This window comes from Colletes latitarsis, chromosome 5, assembly GCF_051014445.1.
Source record: "Colletes latitarsis isolate SP2378_abdomen chromosome 5, iyColLati1, whole genome shotgun sequence".
Lineage (NCBI taxonomy): Eukaryota > Metazoa > Arthropoda > Insecta > Hymenoptera > Colletidae > Colletes > Colletes latitarsis.
In genome coordinates this window covers 38344483-38369752 of record NC_135138.1, presented here as the reverse complement: position 1 = coordinate 38369752, position 25270 = coordinate 38344483, and the positions used below count along the sequence as shown (strand labels likewise).

At 41.1% G+C, this 25270-nt stretch overlaps 3 protein-coding genes across 4 annotated transcripts; 2 read left to right on the top strand and 1 right to left on the bottom strand.

Moving 5' to 3' along the window:
* Positions 1-97: 97 nt before the first annotated feature.
* On the bottom strand, positions 98-23105 carry LOC143341612 (uncharacterized). Of its 2 annotated transcripts, XM_076764562.1 has the most exons (9): positions 21306-23105; positions 18536-18688; positions 9970-10108; positions 8104-9882; positions 3281-4601; positions 2925-3197; positions 2721-2847; positions 2451-2609; positions 98-1577 (listed from the first exon to the last, which is right to left on the bottom strand). In XM_076764562.1, the coding sequence occupies exons 4-9, from the start codon at positions 8328-8330 to the stop codon at positions 1456-1458; spliced, it is 2229 nt and encodes a 742-aa protein (XP_076620677.1). In that variant the 5' UTR covers positions 8331-9882; positions 9970-10108; positions 18536-18688; positions 21306-23105; the 3' UTR covers positions 98-1455. The 2 variants fall into 2 exon arrangements, with proteins under 2 accessions (XP_076620677.1, XP_076620678.1); XM_076764563.1 differs by lacking the exons at positions 9970-10108; positions 18536-18688; positions 21306-23105 and adding an exon at positions 4657-4713 and having other exon boundaries at positions 3281-4593; positions 8104-8226.
* Positions 12741-17264, top strand: LOC143341616 (protein takeout-like). Its single transcript, XM_076764570.1, has 5 exons — positions 12741-12873; positions 12938-13137; positions 16392-16484; positions 16555-16836; positions 16920-17264. The coding sequence occupies exons 2-5, from the start codon at positions 13011-13013 to the stop codon at positions 17222-17224; spliced, it is 807 nt and encodes a 268-aa protein (XP_076620685.1). The 5' UTR covers positions 12741-12873; positions 12938-13010; the 3' UTR covers positions 17225-17264.
* Positions 18902-23363, top strand: LOC143341614 (MFS-type transporter SLC18B1). Its single transcript, XM_076764567.1, has 8 exons — positions 18902-19014; positions 20530-20625; positions 21336-21626; positions 21802-21922; positions 22151-22374; positions 22550-22725; positions 22799-22967; positions 23058-23363. The coding sequence occupies exons 1-8, from the start codon at positions 18904-18906 to the stop codon at positions 23361-23363; spliced, it is 1494 nt and encodes a 497-aa protein (XP_076620682.1). The 5' UTR covers positions 18902-18903.
* The last annotated feature ends 1907 nt before the right edge of the window (positions 23364-25270 follow it).

Here is a 25270-nt window from a genome sequence, read left to right as displayed (position 1 = left end):
CAAGCGAAACCGTTTATTTTTTAGTTGAATTGCAATTTTTTCATTAACGTCTATTAACTCTAATCTACGGTGGAAAATGGCTGGAAGGATCACAACGTTATTAAGTATATAATTTAGTATATAATAAGAAATTTACATGTCACCAGTATTGTTACAATAAAATATTAACTAAGCCAGTTAAACATTGCTGGTTGAAACGATCGTCGAATCGGTACAAGAAATTAAATGGATAACGCTAGAGTTAAAGTAGAAGATGCTTAAAAATTATTTATTAATAACTGCATTGCGTGCGATGCCTGAAGAATGTTCCTGTATAAGAATGTAGAATTTGATTCGGTCTCCTAATCCCGCGATATGCGTTTGATGCATGGCGATTGATGGCTACTTTCCCTGTCGCCTAACAGCGGCATTTGCGTGTCGCAATTCGTCGAATTTCCCAAATGCGATTATGTAAAATCTGGCGAATTCTGACTGGTTCCGCTATGCTGACGCACGTGGTGTAAACTGCACGTAACGATTGGAAACTTGTTTGTATATCGAGTCTGATGCTTCTTTGCAACCGAAGCGACGCGAAATTATGGCGATGTAACCCCTGACCCTGCCAGTCTCCTCGGATCTATATGCACTTTGGATAATTTTTAAATATGTCTACTGAAAAATGTCCAACATATTCGATAGGTTGACCGAAAGGTTCAATCAAAATTATTCATCTAATGTAATTAGTAAGCGTACAACGTATCAACTACTTACAGTACATAAAATACCTATAATATATGCGTATGTAATGCCTAACATGTGTGTCGTAAAAAATGCTTCATACAGTAATATGTGTATGTATACATGAAATTAGATCGTAGCTAATATTACCTACATTAACTTATATATAACATATACGAAACATAAATAGTAGTTTAATGGGTTAATGACTTCTCAATGCTGTATAGTCTTCTCTTAATTGGTGCCTTAAGCGCACAGAAATAAATAAATAAATAAAATCGTGTGGTTATAGATTAATATGTCGGCAGGTATATATACCGATCAAAATAATTAAAGCGTCACCTAGTTATGTAATGTTATCCAACGTTTTAATACTTCAAACTCGATATATGAGTTTGACAATCGATAAAAAAATATAATCGCGTTAAATGCAACTGGGTCCCTCGAAGTTTCTAAATATAATTTTTCAGCGATTCGATTAATAGTCGATCAAGCATTTCGTGTATTTCTATGAATAAACGAAACACTCAAGTCCCTTTGGAGGAAGTATCGTTTTCGAGACAGAGGCAGGCAAATTTTATTCTCGAAGAACGAATAAAAAATTTCTCGTTTCTTCACTCGAAACTTGAAACACTGTTACATACTTACAAATCCCTAATTATTTTGAGCAGTTTACGACCGTTGGAAAAAATGTCCGCCAAGATCCAGTTTTGTAAGCAGTCGTTCTCGAGTTCCCGGTTAATTGATCGGAAGATTTTTGTACATCCTGTAAATCATCGCGTCGGCCGTTTTGTCGTTGAGGGCCTTGGTCGCCAGGTCGTCGGCGAGCATGGCGGCGACCGCCTCCGCGGCCATCAAACCTGCCGACGAGACTCAAAATAAATCGAATGCGGAGAATTCTACGGTTTTATTTTTAAAAGATAACAGAAAATTATTGAGAAATGCACGTCTAGACCGAAATAACTCCTTACGCGAGTTAACATCTCGAACTCGTCCGTCGCGGAGGCGTATTAAGACGTCGCAGAAAGTGGACACTTTTACTTGGTTCGCAACCGTCGATCGATGCCGATATACTCGGTGCGCACGTCTACTTTTACTTTTCTCCTTTGTTTCCTGATTGCGCGGTAAGTATAGTTTGTAAATTGCAATTTGTAACGCATGAAATATTAGCTTCTTCGAATCGAAACGAAACAGTCTCGTCGATCGAATTACGTTCGCGTTTCGATACGAGTGTTGCGAGATATCCTCGACAATTTGATTACAATAGCTTAACGAAACGTAAATTTCCAGAGTTTTACTTTTAATTCAACCACGAACGCGATAAACTTCTGTCGATTATTTTTATGCGTAGCATCGCGTGACGCGCGACAGCAACGAGTCGTCGCTAACGACACAATCGCCGAAAGAAAGTATTTTTCAATCTGTTAGGCTCCCCAGTGCTTTATGTAATTGCGTGTACGCAACATTCCACGCGTGTTCGGTACGACAGGACATCGGTGCGATCTCCGACACACATTATCCGTAACTTTCGGATTGTTTGACAGCCGCTTTCCTCGATCGAATCCCCCTTTTTCTCTCTTTTCTCTGCCTTTTGCTAATCACGGAAAAATACCAGCCGCGTGACGCAAAGGAAACAGACGAAAAAGTTTTACATAATTCTACGAATTTTTACATCGGATTTGTTATCGCGTTCAGCGCGGTTTCTTGCGAATTAACTTTTAAAAAATACTCACCGTGACCAAGGATCGATTTTACTGGGCCCTTTTCGTCCATACCCTGGAGATCGACGTTCTGCTCTTTGGATTCCAACTTGCTCCTGGCTGCTCGCACTATTAAAGTGTCTTGGCCCTTGACATTCTTCAGTTCGATGGTAAAGGCTCCCACCAATTCAGCTTGAAACGATTAAAAAAGGATCGATAACGTTTTTACTCGATAAACTTCACCTCCTAGTCGGGACAGAGTTTATTTAGAGTTTAACGAATTAAATAAAAATGTTTCCTTACTAAAGTTTGCGTCGAGACGTCCATTTCCTCTCACCAATTCCTTTCCGACTTTTCCCGTCAGCTGATAGTCTGACTTGATGCGGAGCAACGGAACGCGTACTTTCATAATAACGTGCATCACGTCGTCCTTAAAAAATAATTCAACAGCGCGACGCTATAATCGTACGCTTCTGAAAAAGGCAGACAATAAGAAATAACGCTTACGTCCGTGTGATTTTCATTATGTGCACGCTTGTGTCTCGTTCCCTGAGCGTTTTTGTCCTCCTCCGAATTTTTCGACTCCATTCCGCCGTAGTGATAAACAAGCTGCATTCCTTGCTCGAAATATCCTTCGTTCTCCTGATAGTCCTTGGCGTATCTTCTCAAACCTTTCAAGCTCTTCGCCTCTACGGCCGCTTTGACCGCGTCGTTTCTCTTCGTCAACGCCTCTCCTTCCGTACAGTTGTATTTCAGCATCCGTCTGCTGTCGAGGAAGTCCTATTCGCACAGTTCAGTTTCAATATCTATTTCATTTGATCGGCGATAGCGCCTAACGAGTCTAATTAGTACTGTATCGATACCTTTGGAACATCCTTGACCCCATAGACCGCATCATCCACCATCCTCCCGTTTCCAAAACGTTTCACGGTTCCATTATTGGCCCCATCCGCGTAAACGATGTCCAAGTAACCCGGTTGCTTCTCTAACCTCCTCGATTCGACCTGTTGACCCCTGGCGATGAATCCAGGCTGATCCTGACCATTCGCAGTCCTTTCAACGTTCTCCGACGCCGCCGTTTGAACGTCCTCGTAACCTCCACCGACCCTTCGACTACCGAAATTCTCTCTTCTGGAGTTCTGATCGTCCTCGTAGCGTTCTTCGGTCTTCCTACCATCGAAATTCTGTCTTTCGTCCGTTCTCCTGGTTCCCTCGTAACCTCTGAAACGAGGACCTGTCTTGGTTCGTTCGTAACTCTCCTGCTGATAACTCCTGGAGTTCGAGCCGGAATTCGGATCGTAATAGGGCTGGTAGCTTCTTGAATTCGCCTCGTAAGTTCCCGCCGGTCGATAGTTTCTCGAATACGAGCCTGAATTCGCCTCGTAGTCCTGGCTCGGACGATAGTTTCTCGAGTTCGTGTCTGAATTCGCCTCGTAATTCTCCTTCGACTGATAGTTCTTCGCGTTCGACGGCAAGTTCAGGGCGCTCATGGCGTAAATCAGCTGAACGTCCGAAGGATACGAGGAACTGTCGCCGATCCGAGCGGTTTCTGGTTTCGAGAGAACCCTGGCACCCTCCATGCTGAAACGTCCATAACTTGAGTTCCGCGACGACTTCTCGTTCCGATTTCCGTCGACTTGATCCTTCATTTTCTCGGCTTGGATCTTCATCAGGAACGGATCGTACTGTCTGAGTCTCTCCAAGTGGCTCTCCTGGTCGAAGGATGTGGCCCGGAACTTGTTCTCCTGGTTGGTGGCCGATACTATGGCCTCGAAGCTCTCGTTCTGTCCTTTCGGTTCCTTGACCAGCATGTGGAACCTGTATCTGATGGAGTCCAGGTCCCTGAGATCGCTGTAGCTCACGTAACCCGCCTCCAACTCGCTCAGATTCGACTTCAGTCTTCCTCTGGCGATGTAAATGCTGTCCAAGGTGGAATCGTTCAGCCCGGTGATCTCTACGTTCCTCAGAATTATTCTGTAGCTGGTGTCGCCTTCGGATTGATCGACCTTGATCACCGGTACCTTAAGTGGGTCCAGTTTGCCCGTCTTCTCGAATCCACCGGACAGAAGCTTCGCCCACAGTTGCTGGGACATCTCCAACAACGAACCTTGACCGTTCGCCAGGGCCACCAGGCACAGGGTCACGATCATACCGATAGTCTTCATTTTTATTTTCGCTTGTCCCCTGAAATTTTAACGGACTTTATTTCGATAATTGATCAAAGAACGTTCCCGCTAACTTACTTTTCGATCGAGCGTTAAGGTTTACTCCACGGTATAGATCTCCCAAATGTAGGCTGGTTTGAGCAACAGCAGAAGCACAATGACGGTCACGATGAAGATCAATAAAAAACAGAACAAAACCGCGCACATTAACACGCGTGGTCGAAGACGAACTATTTGCTGATCCAGGACGTCGATCAGACGAGGATCGATTCGACAGGGTCTTCGATGATCATTGCGAGATCGTAGAAACGCGGAGCTGTGTTATTCGGCGGAGGAAGTTTGCGAACGATGTATCATCGCCGATTGCAAGTGGATGATGCGTTTACCCGAGGTTTTTATACGAGATCGTGGAAGGGCATTGGATCTGGGCCACGGACCCAGTGATTCTTGATACACGTTAACTAGGCGATTCTTTCTAGATGGATCGTCGTTTTTTCTTTTTCTAGATCGACTCGTCGTTCCCTTAAGTCCTGCTCGCGACGTGCGGCTAATAGGGGGCAAGGTCCTTCCCCGACCTTAAGTGGAAAACTGTCCAAAGCCGCAAACAGTGCGCCATTGGTGTCCGATGTTACGTAATAGCCTGCTCTTAAATGTACATCGTCTCGCAGTATGCCGTGGTATCTTTGCGTTTAATCGGGAAAAATGCTGCAGGTATTAAACCGATACGCTCCGGGACAAAAAGATAGATAGAAAATATCGTTCACTGTACTAGAAACTGAATAAAGCATATATCTTGATAGGATAAAGTTTAATAAATTTGTGAAAATCGGTCCGATAGAGTCGAAATTATTTAAAGAAAGAAGATGAAAAATGTTTCGATCGACAAAATAAGTTATTAATAGTTCGATCGCAATGGAAGCGCGTGTAAGCGCGCAAAATCTTCGATTACCATAATAATTGGCGGCGCGATAAAACTGATGCGCAGCAAATATCAAAACGTCGAATCGCGTGATCCATAAAAGGAAAAGAATGACATTAGAAACGACAATGTCAGCACATTGTCGATCTATAGCACGTCCGCGATCTTGGGCGATACGCAACTTCGGAATTATTTCGTGATCAAACTTCGTCGCGGTAACAATGAGCGTCTACGGATCGTTAACAATATTTTTCGTGGCGAGTTGTTTGGCTGTCGCATTGCCTGTTCCAGAAATACGTGAGTAAACGTTTTTCGAGAATGTTTATAGATTCTTTATTCAATTATTAAACATTTAAATCGACTTTTTTGAAGCTTATACACTTTTTAATCTATCTATTACTTTGCACCAATATTTCTTTGCTCATAATTTATTATTAATGATTACAAGAAAAATTCCATTCGAGATTCTTGGCAATGTACTTCTAAGGCACACTCGATAGATATAATGTATAGATGTCAGCGTTGCATCTGGAGCACGTGCATTTAATTTGCGATGAATCGGTCGGAAAATCACGCAACACACACTCAAAGTATTTAGGTTTGCTCGATACATCTAGATTATTTTAACCACGAAGAACATTAATACCTAACGAAATGACACGGTCCAACACTTTGCTATGCCTACATTATTTTCGATCAAATTTCGGTTAAATAATATTATGCTCAATAAAATAAAGAGACGCGTATAGAGAGTACTGGGTATAATTTACAGGTAATTTTGCTTGTTTTCAGCCCCGTTTTTGAAGATCTGTCATCGAAGCGACCCAAATCTGAACGACTGTATAAAGGAATCCATCAAATCAGTGAAACCGTATCTGAAAAATGGAATTAAGGCTCTCAGGATCCCAGCCTGCGAGCCGCTTCAATTGGACGAAATCGAGATCAATCAGTCCACCGGTGCGATCTATATCCACGCAAAGTACAACAATATCTCCATCTTCGGTGGAACTAACGTCGTTCCAAAAGCTATCAAGTACGTTATACAGGGTGTTCGGCCACCCCAGGGAAAAATTTTAATGGGGGATTCTAAAGACCAAAATAAGACGAAAATCAAGAATACCAATTTATTGATGGAGCATTCTCTCGAGGAGTATTCTGGAAAAATTATTTTCGGTTGCAGGGGTCAATTACAATCATTTTTGGTCATTAGACATACCCCCGAAATCCTAACCACTTTCGAGAAAAAAATTCCAAAATGTGTGAAATTTTTCGGCGAAAAAAAAAAATTTTGAAACGTTCTAAAAAAATTAGTTTTAGCTAGGAGGGTCAATTACAATCATTTTTTGTCATTAGACATACCCCCGAAATCCTACGCACTTTCGAGAAAAAAATTCCTTACCGAAAATCTAATGTGACGCCAGAAATGTTTGCCCGAATTTTCATGTGAATCTTTAAAACGTCATAACTTCTGAACGGATTGGACGATTTTAATGTTTAAAAAAGCAAACTACGCGTATTTTGATGGAGAATATGTAAAAATCGTAAAAATTTTCGGAAAGTTGCTCCTTGACCTCGCAAAATGAGAAAAACCCCATAAAAATGGTCCAATTTTCAAACAGCCATAACTCCTGCAATAGTGAATATATTTCAATGTAACTTTGAGAGAAAGTAGAGTTTATGGGTACCTACAAAGAAGTATTAGACAACTTTTCTGTAGGGCGTCAAACAAAATTACTAAAAATCGAAAACGAATTCTTAAGAAAAATCGACAGGGGGTAGGTGCCTAAATTTCTCGGCGAAAAAAAAATTTCAAATCGTTCTAAAAAAATTATTTCTAGGTTCTGGGGTCAATTACAATCATTTTTGGTGAATAGACATACCCCCGAAATCCTACCCACTTTCGAGAAAAAAATTCGAGAAGGTGTGAAATTTTTCGACAAAATTAAAATATTTCAAATCGTTCTAAAAAAAATATTGTTAGCTGTGGGGGTCAATTACAATTATTTTTGGTGAATAGACATACCCTCGAAATCTTGCGCATTTTCGAGAAAAAAATTCAGTACGAGCGGAACTTTAAACGTTAATAACTTTTTAACGAAATCTCCATCGACTAATTAGTATTCTTGATTTTCGTCTTATTTTGGCCTCTAGAATTTCCCATTAAAATTTTTCCCAGGGGTGGCCGAATACCCTGTATAGGGAAAGTATTTTTTATTCGTTTAACTACCTTTTCTTCTAGTTTTCTGGTATCTAACTGTGTGTATTAACGTTTTCTCCGCATTAAAGAATTACCCCATCAACAAATAAATATATAAATAAGCGGTATACTTTGCTTATCGAAACAATACTGAAAACAGTTACCGAATTTTTCTTTGTCAGGCTCGACCTAGACAAGGGCCGCATGAGGCTGAAATTCTACGTCCCATGGTTGAAGATGATCGCGAATTACTATCTGGAGGGCAAGATAATGATGCTGCCCATTCTCGGGAACGGTACGGGACACGGAAATTTCACGGATATCGAAATGGTCAGCACTCTGCAATTGGAACGGTACCGGAACCAGGAAACGGGAAAAATTCATCAACGAGTGAGCGACATTTACGTGGACTTTGTGATAGGCCACGCCACCATAGAACTAGATAATCTGTTCGACGGCGACGATATGCTCTCCGCGGCTATGAATCTTTTTCTAAACGACAACTGGAAGATCATCGTCGCGGAGATTAGGCCAGCACTCGAAAAGACCATCGGCGACCTTATCAAAGACTTCATCGACAAGATTTTCTCCGCGTTTCCGGAAGACATGTTGCTGCCGCCCTGAAACGACATTCCTTTTTTAAAACTTTCGCTTTAATGTAATTTATTCATCAGTTTCACAACATACATGCAACTTATTAATAAGATAATTTTTTTATAACATTTTATTAACCGAGGAGGACCGAAAGTATTATAGAATTTTTCTCTAATATATCAGAGACTGTAAGAAGAATGCAAGAAAACAATTAGAATGTATTGTTAAAGTTATAAAGATTTTTAATTAACAAATTCAAAGTATAAATTTATACTTACGTTGTTCACTCGTGGTCCACCACCCGATAGCCTTCTGGATACTTCTGCTGGTTTTCAGGATCAGGTTCACAGACTAAGAAAACTGTAAGAAAACAATTTGAATCTATTGTTAAAACTGTAGAGGTTTTTAATTAAAAATTTCAAAGTATAAATTTATACTTACATTGTTCGCTCGTAGAGCACCGCCCAATAGTCTTCTTCAGTGATGCACTGACTCTAGTACCGGTATCGACAAGTTTTAATTTCAAAGGGAAAATGTAATAGTTTGTCAAGCTAGATTACCGCGACCGAGGATTCATATCGGCGAACAAATGATTCTATTCACGCGGTTTATAAAACAAGAGCCACGATGCTCTGGAAATAATTTAATATTGCGTGAGAAACAGTGCTTCTATCCTCGCGTTTTCCTAACATCGTAAACGACAATGTACATACTTCGGGTCACTTTGCCTCGAGAAACAAACTTGTTGCTACGCACAATAACTGAACCTATCGGTCGCATTCCTGGGAAGAAAGAGAGCTCAAAAGAAAGGGACGGGAGACAAGAAATACAACAAGCACACCAGTGCTTTGCCTACTGGTTTTCTTTTTTCTTCTTCTTACAAGAATTCGTCAACAGAAATACTGCTTTACTTAGTACTACTCTATACATAGTTTGCCACGTAAAAGTTCAATGCCACGAAGGCGAAATGTTCTCAATCAATGAGAATTTCAACGATAAAATATTATCTACAAAAATAATTACGTACAAGTAATTATTCAATTTATAAATATTCCGAAATTTGCAAGAATTAAAGTTCGTTGGTTATTTATGCTTGAATAGCACATTCCAACTACGCAGCTTCCACGTTTTCTTAAACTTGCATTGAAATAGGAATGCAAATTCCAATTACGACAATTCACAAAGAAAGAAATATAAACAATCAATTAAATAAATATCACACGGAAATATTTAATCACGATCAGAATACAGTTAAATATAAGCTATTCCAATTTATCGTTGATATCTACCAACGCCATTTCTTTATGCTTTGATATACATATAGAAGTATATAAAAAGTTTGTTAACGATTGCCATATTTTATCTTAACAATGATCGATTACAAAATTATGATCATGCTTGCAACGAATGATTTAATAAATAAATAGAAATGTATAAATATTAATATACACGTTCATTTTTGTTACAATACAATAGTTTAAACGTTACCAATACATATTCCCTCCAAAATGTATCGACTTGTCTGCCATCTGTTGTGGTGTCGTTTACGCGCCAATAAAAGTTTCCATGGCGTCGAAATTCAATCAGGGACTGCAACAGAAATAAAATACAAATTAGATGATGATTAAACAATAATTGATAACAATAAGGAAGTATCAAAAGGTTAGAAATACGTACTTTGCTGGTCGCGAAACGTCGACACGTCTTGACACGTCTTGCTAGGTTAATTTTCTAAGTACGAATGGCCCTTCGGTTGTGCTCGGTAACGCTCGCGAATTAAGTGGCGGGGTGAAGGAAGAGCCGATGTCTCCCGAAGCTTGTATTACGAACCCGAGGGATGCCGCAGGTAGAAACCGTGGATACAAAAAAAAAGAACGAAGACACGAAAACAGCGTAAATATCTTGACTTTAGAATCATAGTAGCAGATAACAAGATTCTTGAATTTGTTAACATTATTCACTTGGATAATTACATGGAAATTATTTACAACTTTAACTAATTAAAGAATCGCGAATAATTCGTACTTCTCAACTCATGCATTTACACACAACTAATCCGTTTGCCTATCACCTAATTCAATGAGATCCTCAACTGACCGCCATCTATGAGAAGAGGACGCTAAAATCACCTCTGAATTTTTAGGTCGGTATGGCAGTCAGATTGGGCCACGAAGGTCCATAAGGTAAAGGTCTACTCGTATACCTTGTCTGTGGTATAACTCATTCAACGATGTCTAATTTATAATTAGTTAGGTATTTATAAATAAAATTTACCATCGACTTCAATTTGTTTTGGATTACAGAGCAATTACGCTTCTGCTATATTGTTTCCTTACGGTTTGTTATATAATAATTGGAACTGATTATTCCGTTATGCAAGAATAGATTTAATCACTGTGGCCGTCTACTTAACTATGAAGAAGATTGATTCAATTGTGTCGCTGCTTCCTGAAAATTTGTTTAGTTTTTCTATTTATGTTCAATCGTTTATAACCCGTATTCTCCCGTTACTACTATGAAGTACATTTTATACCCAAGGAAACAGTACATTAACGTTTAAATTAAATATTAAAAACCTAATAGAAATTCACGACTTTCACATAAAGAGCTTGTTACGGGTCCAAATAAATTGAAACGTCACACAGTGCGTAATATAAAATTTGTATGAAATGGTCCCCGTACCACTTTTCACCGGTCTTCTAGTCTGTAAATTGTGCGAGTTAGAAAGTCATACAAATTAGGAGAATAAATGTACGCGAGTCGAAGATGTCTCGATGTCGACAGAACATGGCTAGCAACAAATTGGGCAAGAGAGCGACGCGGTCTTTCAGAATTTCCCCGAACGGTGTAAAACGCTTAAAAATTTCAAGGTGTTCAAATAACAGGCGTGGTTCAAAACTGAAACATCGTTCCGCGAGACATTTGCTCAGGATCCACCCACTTTTTATCACTCGAAAGGGAAACAGCCGACTGAGAAAACATCGCACCGAGTTCTTCGGCATACCAAAATTAATTAAACGATAATTATGTGTAAATTGAGGACAAACGAACAATGAAAATATTGTGTGCAAATTTATGTACAGACTAAGTCTATCAAATATTCGGATCATTTCCCTATTTAAAATAAAAGACAAAGTCACAAACGTTTGGACATTTCAAAAAATTCAATGAAATATTTGGAATCCTTTTTTATAATTTTAGTTCCAAAGTTTCGAAGAAACAGGATTATATGTATATTAGTCGTATACAATCTTTATCTTGAAATTCCATTAATAATAATAGTGAACAGGGTGTTAGAAACTCCTCTATCGTTCTTAAAAGAGTCTTGCAAAATGCACCTTTCTTCACTATTCATTTCCGAGTAATTTGTTGCGTATTCCGGGCACGTTTTCTATCAAGGACCAACTCAAAAAGACAATGACGCCATTACACATTCATAGCCAGCTAAGCAACGAACAGAATATCACGACTTGGTATATTAATATCATCTAAAGTGTTATCGTTTAGCTCCAAGTTCAAAACGAGCTATTAATAAATGAATACCAAGGTGTAAATATTTTCTAGCTAAATTTAAATAAATAAATACTACACGGGGGTTGTACGGGTCGCTTTATTAGAATTACAAACTTGTGAATGCGACCAGGCCCTACCGAAAAATAAAAATGTTTAATACCGATTAAGACAAATCGATTCGAAACTTTGTAAAAGCGACAATTGCTTCGAATTACACTCGCGTATTAATCGTTTCTAATTCTGTATTCCAGGAAATGTTTTCGTGAAAATTATAATTACTATAATCATAAATATCGTAGGTATAATTAGAACAGTACACAGTGGAGGGCAATTAAAATTTCGAGAATTAAAACGATGATCTCGCAAGACGATTTCTACATAACTCACAGGTAGATTTAACGTTATTAAAATACTTTTGATGAATCGCTTGAACGATGTAGCGTTCGCGCAATGATCCAGCATGGCGTTGCGCAAAATTCACTGTAGATTTCGTGGTGTGTGTGCATCACATTTTCTAAGCTTCACTATTATCTTTCATCATGTTTTCTATCGCGCAATCGACTAACTCTGGTCTAATTTAAATGCCCGTTAATAAACTACGTTGGAACTTCTATATTCATCGTTTTTAAACTGTTATGTGTAAACGTCCCTCGAATTTCGTTCCGGTATTTCGGAAAAGAAACAAAAGGTTTCGAATATTTTTCGAAAATCGATTCGTGGGAGGCACGAATCGTAAAGTCGTGGCGTCCAAGTGCGAACTTGGTCCGCGGGAATAGAAAGAGGTAAACTCCTGTCTGCTTTTAAAGCCAAGCACAAGCCTCCAGAGTAGGGGAACGCTCGCATATAAGACAGAATATGAACGCGGCCCGTGTTTAGTTTACGACAGTCAATCCACCTAGCCGTCACCTTTATCTCCGGGCCAGATCAATCACTTCCGTTATTGGTGCTTCGGATGCTATCACTATCTGATCATGTAACAAAGACACCTCGGACCTAAATCGAACGTCGGGGCATTTAAATAAACGAATTTCCAACAGTGAACTTTTAGAGAAAACTGAGAGATCCAGCGTGCGTAAGCCAATTTCGTCGCCAAGGACCAAGGACAACAGACAGTTAAGATCGGATTTTGCAGGATTCAGATCCACCGAAGGAACCGAACGAGGATTCTCGGATATCGAAGGACCAGTATCGATCAAACCTCGGGGATGAAGTCCTCAAGGATGCTCGGAGGACGAAGACTGGCTTGCGCGCTGCTGACGCTCTTCTTCCTCGAGCTGGTGTCCTGCCAGGAGCAAACCGAACTTGGACTCGACGAGCCGGACTTTGAGATTCGTAAGCTTCCTTCTTTAGATCCTAGCGAGCACGTGCTTTTCAGTTCTTCGCTGTCAACGACCACGCGAACTCCTGGTATCCGCATCGCACAAACTTGTCATTTAGAAAGTGAAAGTCGACGATTACTGAAAATTCGGTGGTAGTGACTTTACCTAACTTGGATAGATTTTTCTCCTGGTGTATCTGTCGTTGGAGGAAGTTCTTGTTGGCAAAGTGAAATTCATCCGTCACTGATAACGGGTTCCAAAACTCTTCAAAGTAGTTTGAAGAGTGTCTTCGATCCTTCGATTAACAAGTCAATCTAGATTTGTCGAGGATCTTCGAATCTTCCGAACGCTGAAAGTAGTAATTTGAAAAGTGAAATTGGGAGATAGTGATCTTAGCGACTGACTGGCGTCTTGCCGCAGTCTCGATTATCCGATTGCTTTCGACGATTCCGAAGGATTTCCAGGTACCTTGACCATCGAGACGGGTTCAAAAAGTGGGTTTCCTCGAGTTTCGACCGGACACCGGTTTCTCCACGGTCTCTCGATTAACCGATTCTCATTCGAGTCCTTTGCTAGGAACGATGCTCGATCTCCAGCCGGGCGACCGTTTATAGTACGGAAAGTGAAATTCTTCGATCGCTTGAAATTGGGTAGTATCGACGATTGGAGTTCCAAGTCGGCGTAGATTGTGCAACCACTCTCCTTTGGTAGGAGAGAAGAACGGAACCGAGTTTTCGCCAGGCTGGATCACGGGATCGAGTGGCTGGATTTCCCCGATCTGACGCGTGTTCTCCTTCGGTGCTTTTTCCTCGCGATGCATTTCGTTTAATACGGTGCCTGCCACGTAACAGGTGTACAATGAAGGTGGTGCTCGACGAGTAATTATTCCTCGTATTTTCCTTTTACGATCATTGAGCGTATCTGCCTTTCTCTTTCCGCGCGGAGGGTAATTACGAGGAACGATTATGTCGCGGAAGCGTATTGTGTTAACCGTGTTTTTCTTCCTTCGTTGTTTAAGCTCGTTTCCCCTCCCGGGGGGAATTTTAAACAACGAATGCATCGTAAACAATCGTTTACCCGTAGCTTCGACGATTCTTTGACGATATATTTTGTTTTGCTCCAATTCCTCAAAATCCCCCGAGAGGTGACCCAGTTTCTAACTAGCTCGAAAACAGGATCTATTGCAATCATCCGAGAAACGACGCCAGGGCCCCGTTCTCGCAACAATGGTGTTCCGTGTCGACAAAAGCGAACGGTTAGAATTCCGAGATCGTACGCAGAATGGTCATTCGGGGCTAGTTAGGTTAAACGCCGGCCCAGACGCGAACTATTATGCGAGGCTGCGCTGGTCACCGTTCAAACATAATGGTACCGGGCATGGCGTAACAACTCTCGATGGCGTGGCGAAGGTTATGTCAGAGATTGCGTAACAGCCGAGGATCGGCAGCAATCGGTCGGAGAAAGTACCAGGCTCGAGCCGGTCTTACGTCGACGTATCCTCGTTGCACGGACGACGCTCCTCTTGGTCGGATCGGATCCCAAACGTTTCCAGTGAAAGCGCCAATGTAATCCCTGCCTGGTGCATCAGTCGGTCCAGATTCCTACCTATGGTCTCACCTCATCAACACGCTGTTCACGCTTATCGATTAGGCATATCGTTATGCGATTGATCCTCGTTCACCGAATATGAGCTCCTTTTCTAACAACAAATACAAGCTGCTCCGAACGGATACATTTTTCTCGCGTGTTCTTCGATTCCAATAAATAAATTTCGCCCCCATCGATTCTGATATTTTGCTCGAGTCCGAGGCTCGGTCGAGTTATTAAGCCGACAGGATATGAATATTACGGAGCACGATTTCCCAATCATCGTCATGCTGGTAACATACAAAGCAGGACAGGCGTCGTTCGAATATAAAAAATAATACACTAGGGTGCACCGTGCAATTGCGATTGATCGTATCTTTCGACTATAGAAAGGACACGCCACCGTTTATAAATTTAAACTTAAAATTTTTTGCTGTTTATTATAACAATTCTACGCAACATATTTAATCGGTTACGCACAAATTCGCTTGAACGTGCACGCTCAATTTCACCTTGCTTAACGATTCGTAACACCTTCTATGCGTGCACATGACATTACACGCATCGAATATTTCTTTCGATCTTAGGACGCTTCTGCTTCTCCGTACGTAAAATAGTACTATAGTACGTACGAAATCTCAAACTCGTAATGTTCAAATATAATTTACTAAAGAATATAGCACACTGTAGCACGAACGTGAAATCCACGCATTCTTGAAGCCTAAGTAGAGTAACCAGAAAGAAAGTAGCGAAAACTATGTCTCGTAAATTTTCCCAACTGATGTAACGATGGCATAATCATCGTGATTGGTTCTCGCCGGAAGATTCAAAGAATTCGACGGAAGAAATGCAGTTTCTATTTTAAAGGGAATAAATCATGTTGCATTTACTGCAACTATATTGGAACGGTTCGGTTAGCGAGTACGAGAAAAAGTTCTGAGAGAGAAAGTCGTTTCTGTTTGAAATTTATTATTTCAGAGCGACGTTGACGTTAGAATGCAGTTAGTAGAAGCAACAGTATGATGTTACAAGCACTGTTTGTTTGCTCGTTAGTACGTAAATGGAGATTTTATAGGTTTTCAGGCTTTCACCGAAACGCAGGAGTATCTGGAATGTCTAAAAATTTGTTTTTCGCGTGTCAAGGATTCGTGTGTCGAGTGAAATTGTATGTCAAGACCAGTCGATTGCAAGTCAAACGGTGCTTTGCATTTTTATTACAGAGGGAAGCTCAAAACGTCCTTGATGACAACGTGAATACTAAAAAGTGACAAAGTTTCGCGAATTGTAAACATAGATATTTCATAATTCAATACCCGAAATTATATTCGAATTTACAACATTCTGAAAACAACGGTTGTAACCGAATACATTAGAAAACATTCGTCAAAGCTACATACATAACATCCAAGAGCTATATAATTATTTAACGATTAACAAACGGCAAACGCTGACACGGAAAGCCGGGAGTCTTGAAAAATTAAATTAATTTTCCGAAGACATCGGAAGTGAGAGTGGTTGCATAAAGGTACCGGAAGTAGGAAGACGTAATTCGTTGGAAAACGAAATTACTATTGCATGACTCCACGTGGACTTAAAATTTCACGGTTCCGTTAACCGTGTTACGTTAAATGCGATCACAATTTATAAACGTGTTTCTTGAAAACGCTCTATTTTCCACAGCCGAGTACATATTACAATGCAACAGGTCGGACCCCAAAGTGGAGACATGTTTCCAGAAGACATTGAACCATCTTCAACCATATTTATTGAAAGGTAAATACATATACCCCTTAGAGATACTTTCTATCGGTCTTTCTATTTGTCTAATGCTATACTGTTTTAGGTATTTCCGAATTGGACTTGCCTCCGATCGAGCCACTGATCATTCCGGAACTCGGAATGGAAAACGGGCAAGGGGCAGTGCGCATCAGGGCTCTGTTCTCCAATATCACCGTCATAGGGGCAGGGAATTATACGATCACCAAGACGCGACTCGATCTACCTTCGTACAGGCTCGATCTTCACCTGTCGTTTCCAAAGATCGAACTTCAGGGCCATTACGAGGTAATAGGGAACGTGCTTCTCTTCCCTATCCAGAGCCACGGCGACTTTTGGGCACTTTTCGGTGAGTCCAGGACTCTTCGAATACGGTACAACTAACGCTAATCGAACGAACAAATTTAGTAAAATGAAAGTGTTTGGTCGCAGGTGACGTGCTGGCGATCGCGCGTGTTCAGGGCGCCGAGGAGATCAGGGACGGGGTTCGTTACTTGAAAGTAGCGCGAATGCTGGTGGATTTCAGCTTGGGCCGTGCCCGATTCCGCGTGGTCGATCAGCTGAACGGCGACAACGTGATTGGACAGGCCATGAATCAATTTTTGAATCAGAACGCGAAGGAGATCATCGAGGAAATGCGACCGGCCGCCAGCGCCAGCATCGCCAAACACTTCAAGGACTTTCTCGGCAAGGCTTTGAGCAAGGTGCCGCTCAAAGTGTGGCTCCGCGACACGTAGCTTCTCGAACACGAAGAAATTCTCGCTACTTTCAATCATTTCGCGCCATCTCTTGCAAACGAAACGCGCTCCGACGATCGAAAAGTGATCGCGCCGAGTCCAAGGACGATCGCGAGTTGCTCGAGTATTCTGATGGACTAAGGACGAACAAATTTCCGAATTTCTGTGTGCTTTGCAGCCTATCGTTCGTCAGCCCTTAGAAAAGTCAGGGTACTTGCGCGTGCTTTAGCTAAAGATTAATAAATAACATTAGAAAAATCAACGACACTGTCATTATCGCTGCCACGGTAGAACCTCGATCGCGACAACTGTTTAAACGGACCACCGTTCGGACGATCGAGTCACCGAACAATAGAATGATTATTGTAAAACTTAACGATGTTTCTACCAAAAGTGTCGAAAGACATTTTAACTTTCTACGATTACTATCCGGTTAAACCCATGTTTGAACGATCGAGTTGTCGGCGTTCTACCGTGTACTTTGTACTGCTTTCCAAAATGAAGTACAGCGTAGTAAATTCGTCGTTAATATTAACGAGCAGTGATTTCTCGCTTATTTTTTCATTATTGATAACGTATTAAAAACAAATAATTGCATCGCATCTTCGAATTATTACTGTTAATTGTTTCGTTTGGACCGATGGAAATGTTTTGCTTCGATTGCGTTCCACGACCGCGCATAGGAATTAGTCGGTTGACTAAATTATTCGATAAGAGAAATACAGGTTATCACCGTATAATTTTTTGGATGTTCGTTGAAATGTCTGATAATCAAAAGGTTGGGAATCACTGTTCCGCGTACATATACCATTCGACGCTTTGTAAATATTATCTATAATCGTTCCCTTAGAATGTGTCACGTCATTGTAAATACCAAGGGATGAAAAATAAAGCAATAAATCTATGAGTGTCAAGGGTAAATGATTCCTCGCGCGAGCTTACAAGTTTCTAGATAATGGTCGATATACGCGCTCTCGAAGCACCCAGATAATATTGTCTATCGAACTACGGAATTCCGGGTTCGCAAACAATCTCGCTACGATAGCAATTAAAAGTATCTGGAACTTACGTATCTTCTTGTTTTTCTACCGAATGTTATAAACAAATATATCCACGAAGTTGCATAGAACGATCTCGAGTAATCCAACGGTCTTAAATTAAAAATATCTACGGTATATAATTAAAAGAAGTTTAAATGATTCCATTGCAAGTTAGATACTGGAATAAAACCCACTAAATAATTGCTTTTGCCCATCCTCCCCCGATAATTTTCGAAGCAAAGCATCGTTAAAAATTGGTCGAGCAACGTACCCCAATGTGGTGAAACGATTCGAAATGTTGAAGTCGGGCAACGCTGCCAGATAATGAATTAGAACCGTGGTAGGACGTATCGTTCGACCTCCGACCCCTGCGTCTCTGTCCCTCGTTTGGTACGTGGTCTCCCTTCGCTTTAGCTTGGGTAGCCTGAAAAGTGAACTTATGTCAGAGCTGGTACGACCGTGTCACACGTTGGGACAACCGTCTCGAGGGAACACCAGAACATACGGTGTCGCGTTGTTCACGATAACAGTGATAAGTGAAGGTCTCTGATGTGACGCTACCGGAGTTGGATTTTTGCCTAAACAGTCGAGCAACAGAGGATCGATAGGTGTCGAAGGGACTAGTGACCGCCGATGACCATGATGGTTCAATTCACCAAGAGGCAATGGCTCACGTTAATAGTCATCAGCCTCGCGGATTTCGCGAACGCCATTTGCGTATCGTTGCAGGCGCCATTCTACCCTCAAGAGGTGAGTACAAACGCCAACTTCGATTTTACACTTTCCTTGACAACGGACATCCGTGAAAAGTTTTTCTACGAACGAAATTTGCCTATTGACTCGAGCGAGACGCACGGTTATAAAATTTTAATTCATTTACAACTAATTAGAGAGTGCAACGACTCCGTTGTTAATCTCGTTCGTGTCACCCGCGACCTGTGCCAAATTTGCATCAGCCAGATTGGTCCATTTATCTCCCCTGGACTTAACTTGGTAACTTCGTGAATTAAATCAGGGAAACCTATTCCGATTCTAAAGTTTCCAACTCCGGTAACGTATAAATATATCGTACATTTTTTCCATTGCAATTACATTCTAACGCAGTCTGTGCGTTATCAATTAATCGTACACTTATTGATTGAAATATCAAACGTAAAAGCGTCATAGTTACGTAGCAGTCGGTGTGTTTGTCCGTTTACGTCGTTAACGATTACCATTCTACTATGACAGACGCTTGTCAGATAGATTTAAGCGCCACTTAACTCTAAACAAAGTATTTCGACAAAGTTTATCGGCAAGTTTAGCGTCTATTACGCAGAGTTCAGCGATTATTAATAACCGTTCCCATAAATTTCGTCGGAGATCTGTTATTTCAGTACCCGCGACAATCTTAATTAGTCTCCCATTGCTAAACAGAATCCTATAAATACATCGCGATGGAACTGTTCTTTTGGTGTACATATGGTCAAAGAACTATGTTTGTAATATTGTTTTAAATTCTAGTACAAAATTCGTACTAGTAATAATGCGTTTGTATAACGAATTAATAATTTATTAATATTTTGTAACTCCACCTTTCTTTTCTCTGTACAACTTCGACCTTCGACTTATATAAATTTCTAATCATTGCTTAACAATGTTTAATTAAAACCGAAGGACCTTCGGAAGGGTTAAGTCTGCGAATTAACTTGGATAACCCTTATCGTGCCATAAAAAACAAAAATTTGATTACACTCTTGTCCATCGTGTTATAATTTGTCTATCCTCGACGAGAGGTCGTGAATAATTACGCGTAATAAACCGTAATCTGGCGAAACGATATAAAAACTTCCGATTAAGAAACGGAATATCGTTTGATCCACGTTTTCCCGCGATCTTAATTCTTTTCACTAATTAGAACAATTACAGCTGCGTTTCTAGTCTGAAATTTATTATTTTACTTGTTCATGTAATAGATTTGGAGACCAGAAACTGTAGAAATAACTGTACAGAACTGTTCTGTATTTTCGAAAATCTCGGGTACCCGTTTCCATCAACTTCCGATATTTCGGTTCGTAAATCTAACTGCGTGAAACGTTTAAAGTTCATTCAGATTTATCTAGAGGAACGTTAATTGCAGCCCAAACAGTGATACGCGCGGTGATAACGAGACGTGGAACATATCCTGATAGTTCAACAATTGTTCATTTTAATTAACATTATATTTGTTGCTCTGGCATAGTTCCACTTTATAAAATAGTTTAATTGAATTTTCTATGTTCACAGGCAGAGAGGAAGGGCGCATCCCCTTCGGAATATGGCTTAGTGTTTGGAATCTTTGAGTTGGTCGTCTTTGCCATCAGTCCTGTCTATGGGAAATACGTGGGTGAAACAATTAAATATTCCCTAAACTTTATCCGATTATCATTAATTTCCAGCGGTATTTTATTAACTTTCGATAAGAACGCGAAGAGGAGAGTCGAAACGCGACATATTTGACCAAATTAAAAGAAATCTTTTGAAAGAAATAGCGTTAAAAAGTTTCGCCTGTTTTCAGGCGGCCTCTTTCATCAGCAATGTTTATCGTTTCTGACGAAATACCAAATCACAGTTTCACTCCAAGTGAAGCATCGAAGAATAAACATGTCATAAAACGCTTATCGTTGGAAGAAGTCGTCTAAAATCGTTAATCTGACTCTTAATCTGTGCACAGTCTTAGAATCCGTGCTGCTCTATCGTGAAAACGGCAAAAAAACAACGAGATCGAAGGGACGTAGATAAAATATCGCTTACCGAATTCTCTTTCACTAGATACTGACCAATTTACGCTTCGAAAATACGAAAACCTTTTTCGTCGAACGATCGTTCGTATTTAAGAACATCGTCGCTGTATCTCGCTCACAAATAATATGTTCTTTTTAAATTTACGTTCTCGATAAACCAGAATCGGTTCACTGGTGACTAAATTTCAATAGACGAATAAAAAATTATTTAAATTAATTAATAATTCTTTTACAATTTCCTTACAATCGACTTTGTAATAGTGCAGTTTTTGTTCTTACTAATTGATTGCGTTAATTCTTTCCTTGCAGCTGCATCGCATCGGACCGAAGCTCCTGTTCAATGGCGGCATTTTGACGACAGGAACTTGCGCTATTTTCTTCGGTCTGCTAGATAAGGTCAACGGCCATTATCCCTTTATAGTCCTCTCGTTCGTAATTAGGATCGTCGAGGCGATGGGCAACGCGGCTTTCCTAACGGCCAGCTTCGCCATCATCGCAAAAGAATTCCCGGATAACGTTGCCACAACCTTTGCCAGCCTCGAAACCTTCTTCGGTTTGGGCCTCATTGTTGGGCCTACCGTGGGTGGTGCGCTTTACCAGGTAAAACGATAAGCTTCAAACTATTTGACCCGATTAGAGGTATGCAGGTATTGCTTCTTTATGATCCAGTAAAGCCTGATTTCAAACTGATTCTAGTACCGAAGATCCGTATCAGTTTTATTTTTAATAAACGACTTCCTATCTTCGCGTAAACTAATAAAGATTCGAACGGTAGGTCGGCGGATATACGACGCCATTCGTAGTCCTGGGATCAGCATTGTTCGTGACGGCAGTCGCTACCGTTTTCATTTTACCGGTTCATCCTAACAACAATGAAGCCACTCACAGTGCCGGAGGTGTGTTTTTTAACATTAATATTAATGGAGCGAGATTAACACAGGAAAACTGTACTAAATTAAGATTAGATATCCTTCGTAAAGTCGAAGAATTACGTTGTAATTCATAATTTATAATTGATACGGCTATCAAACTGGCCAGGCGTGAATAACATATGGAAATCTAAGCCGGTAAAACTAAGAACTTCTCGCCTGGGATCTGTTAAATATTTATATGTACGTTTTCAGGAGTAATCAGAGCTTTGAGGATTCCGGGTGTACTGGTCGCCATGTCGTCCATAATTGCGACCAGCATGAGCATTGGATTTTTACAAGCCACGTTAGAGCCGCACTTGAGGCAATTTGGATTGAGTCCCATCATTTTGGGCTTAATGTTTGTCATTAACGGAGGCACTTACGCCATTACGGCGCCAGCGTGGGGCTGGTTATGCGACAACCGTTCCCATCCAAAAGTAATTGTCAAAATGTACAGCGTGAAAAGGGACAATTCTAAATGACATTAAACTTGTAGCGTGATCGTAATTCCAATTAATTGTTTCTCAAGTAAAAATTCCCGTGACTCTTGACTACCCTACTGCTTCTATATCTTATCGAATTAGTTGTATAATATTCTATAACGATTTTTAGGTGGCCACCGTAGCCGGATGTATTCTCGTAGTCATAGCATTTTGTTTAGTCGGCCCAGCACCTTTCATACCCTATCCAACCATGATCTGGATGACCATTTGCGGCCTCGTGGTTCACGGGTTGGGCATGGCTGCCCAACTGGTTGCTAGTTTCACGGATGCTTTGAGAACCTCCATGTAAGTTAACGTATTCGCATCGCGGAGCTCTTTAACTCTTGCATCGACGATATTAAATAATATCTACGTTCAGAGCTTACGGATTCGCGAACAATCTCGAGACCTACGGTCTCATCAGTGGTCTATGGACTAGCACGTTCGCCCTCGGGGCCTTTATCGGACCCAGCGTGGCAGGAATTCTTCTGGACAACATTGGCTTTCGGAACGCCAGCATGTTTATCGTGTTACTACATCTGCTAGTGGTAAGACGCGACTTTTATACTAACTGAAAGAAAAGATGCAGTGGTTAATATGTTTGTTGCTCGTTGCGTTAATTGTCTGGTTGTTCTCAGGGCGTGATAGCCGCAGTGTTTCTGAGCGCTTGCATGCAAAGAAGGAAACCGTATACGGAAATCGGTGCCACGGAGGACCTAATGACACCGTTGACAAACAGTGGACAATCGCGAAGTGGCAGTTTGCGGCACATGGGACGCGGACAAGGCGTACCAATCGACAGGCCCAGCGGCATGAATTCCCTGATCGCGTGCAACAGTTATTCGAACAGGGCCGGAGCGTGGTCCCGGGCATCGTACAGCGGTCGGTATTCCCACAGTTACGGGTCCATCGACGCTAAGAAGTACCTGGAGATTACCACGTGATGGCCCCCGTGGCTCCTCATCGACCAAATCGGTGGAATAAATTTCGCCCGAGGTAGCGTCCTCCTCGAAGATTTATTTTACTTGCGAATAGTACGTCTCCTCGCCCATCTTTCCCTCGCCGCCAACGACTTAGGAGAGTTCGGATTCTTTTTCATCAGAAACTTCTATGCACACCAACTGAAACATACTCATACACCATTAGACGGTTATATTTTTTACACGAGTCTGGAGAAACAAAGTAATGCACGGTTCAATTTTTTAAGTCTAACGTCTATATTTATAGTTCCTAGTAACCTCGCGTGCCTAATCGCGAATGCCTTCAGTAGTTATTACGGTCTTTCTAACTGTACGTTATTCGCGCATTCGACTATGTTAAACATCGTAGAATAATTACCGCTCAACGTGTCTGTAATAAAAGATTTTATTTAACTACCCTCTGCTGTCGACTCTCAACGTTAGCAAAACAAATTTTATATTTTCAGTTTAGTAGCTAATTTTCGCACATTTGCTTCCACCCTTCTTAAGGATTTTCACTCTCGATCGTCGCGCGATCCATCGATCCTCGGCAACGGTACGTTTTCTACGTTCGCTTGAAATTCCGAGGCGTTCGCGCATACGTGACACACCCTCGCACGTGTGCAAATTCTTCGGAACAATAGCCATGTAAACGACCAATGGACGTGGCTCTAAGTACACGTGCGTGTGCAACAAGGAAGAAGCCAACGACTTACCGCAGGTTTCGCACGGAATCGATGATTCACTTCGACTGACTAGAAACTGAAAATCGTACGAGTCTCCAAACTACCAACAACCACGATATTCCGATAGACTATGTTTGTACTCTGTTCAAGGAGATGGGAGAAGAAAAGTAAACTAACACAGTTCTTCACCGTGACCGATGCTGCTTCAAAATAACCGTGGCTCGGAAATTGACCGGTTGCTATCCGCCACCAATTCTTGGAACTTCCTTCTTATCGTATCGTCCGCGGCCATACCGTGTTATCCATCTCGCTCGTTGTTGTTTTGGTCTCGAACGTCGACCAATATCCAAAATACCGCTTCCGTTCACCTTGGCTCTGTGGAAATTCCTTAGGTAAGTTCTGTCTTATGCGATTAAGATCGGATTATTTCTAACCGAGGACCCTAAAGTCGAACACATTCTACAAAGTGTTTTTAAGGACACGTATATCAGTGAATTCAAAACTTCTTAAAGAGGAATCAGTGTAAAATTATCCACATCTTATCGTCAAAATGTAAATCTAAAGAATGAATAAACTTTTGTGGGGTGGGCATATGCACGAAGTTATGCATTTAATGACGTAATAAATACAGCTGACGAAACGGTTGCTGCAGAGTTAGGAACAAAGGGAAGGGAAAGAGTCATCGATCAGATGATTATCTCATCGTGCCCTCGACCGTGCTGTTCCTTCCTCGATTCTAGACGATAGAAAGAGGAATTTGCGATGCCGACGTTTTCCTGTCTCTCGGTCGAAACGCGCTAAAAGGAGAAGAAACCGAGAGGAAAAGGATATAACCTGCATCCACGGACACTTGGATGCACATCGTTGACCCCCGCGTGCGTTAATAATTCACTCCTCTTCCTTTCGTTCCTCCGGTTCGCTTTCATGCTCGTTTGTGTTTGAAAAAATAATTGCGTTGCCCTGTATGTATTCTTAAAGCCTTCTATCTCGCCGCTTGATCGTCTTGTTTCGTTCGGTCCTTTCCTGTCTCCCGTATTTCTGTCAATGTTTAAGCTCGCGAACAATACGAATTTTTGTACCAGCTTTCTTTTTCAACAAAAATGGAAAAGAGTTTCATTATTTAACAAACGTTCCCGAAGGCTATTATTTCTAACTCTTGTTAGTCGATTTTCGAGGACTATTTCGAAGAGATAAGTTCATCGATCA

Coding starts and splice junctions, on each gene's coding strand:
- LOC143341612 (XM_076764562.1), bottom strand. CDS start 8,330: ATGTCGTTTCAGGGCGGCAGCAACATGTCTTCCGGAAACGCGGAGAAA. Junction 3,198..3,280: donor GGGTCAAGGATGTTCCAAAG/GTATCGATACAG, acceptor CTGTGCGAATAG/GACTTCCTCGACAGCAGACG. Junction 2,610..2,720: donor ACGTCTCGACGCAAACTTTA/GTAAGGAAACAT, acceptor AATCGTTTCAAG/CTGAATTGGTGGGAGCCTTT.
- LOC143341616 (XM_076764570.1), top strand. CDS start 13,011: ATGAAGTCCTCAAGGATGCTCGGAGGACGAAGACTGGCTTGCGCGCTG. Junction 13,138..16,391: donor CGAGCCGGACTTTGAGATTC/GTAAGCTTCCTT, acceptor TATTTTCCACAG/CCGAGTACATATTACAATGC. Junction 16,837..16,919: donor CGACTTTTGGGCACTTTTCG/GTGAGTCCAGGA, acceptor GTTTGGTCGCAG/GTGACGTGCTGGCGATCGCG.
- LOC143341614 (XM_076764567.1), top strand. CDS start 18,904: ATGATGGTTCAATTCACCAAGAGGCAATGGCTCACGTTAATAGTCATC. Junction 20,626..21,335: donor GTCCTGTCTATGGGAAATAC/GTGGGTGAAACA, acceptor CTTTCCTTGCAG/CTGCATCGCATCGGACCGAA. Junction 21,627..21,801: donor TGGGTGGTGCGCTTTACCAG/GTAAAACGATAA, acceptor TTCGAACGGTAG/GTCGGCGGATATACGACGCC.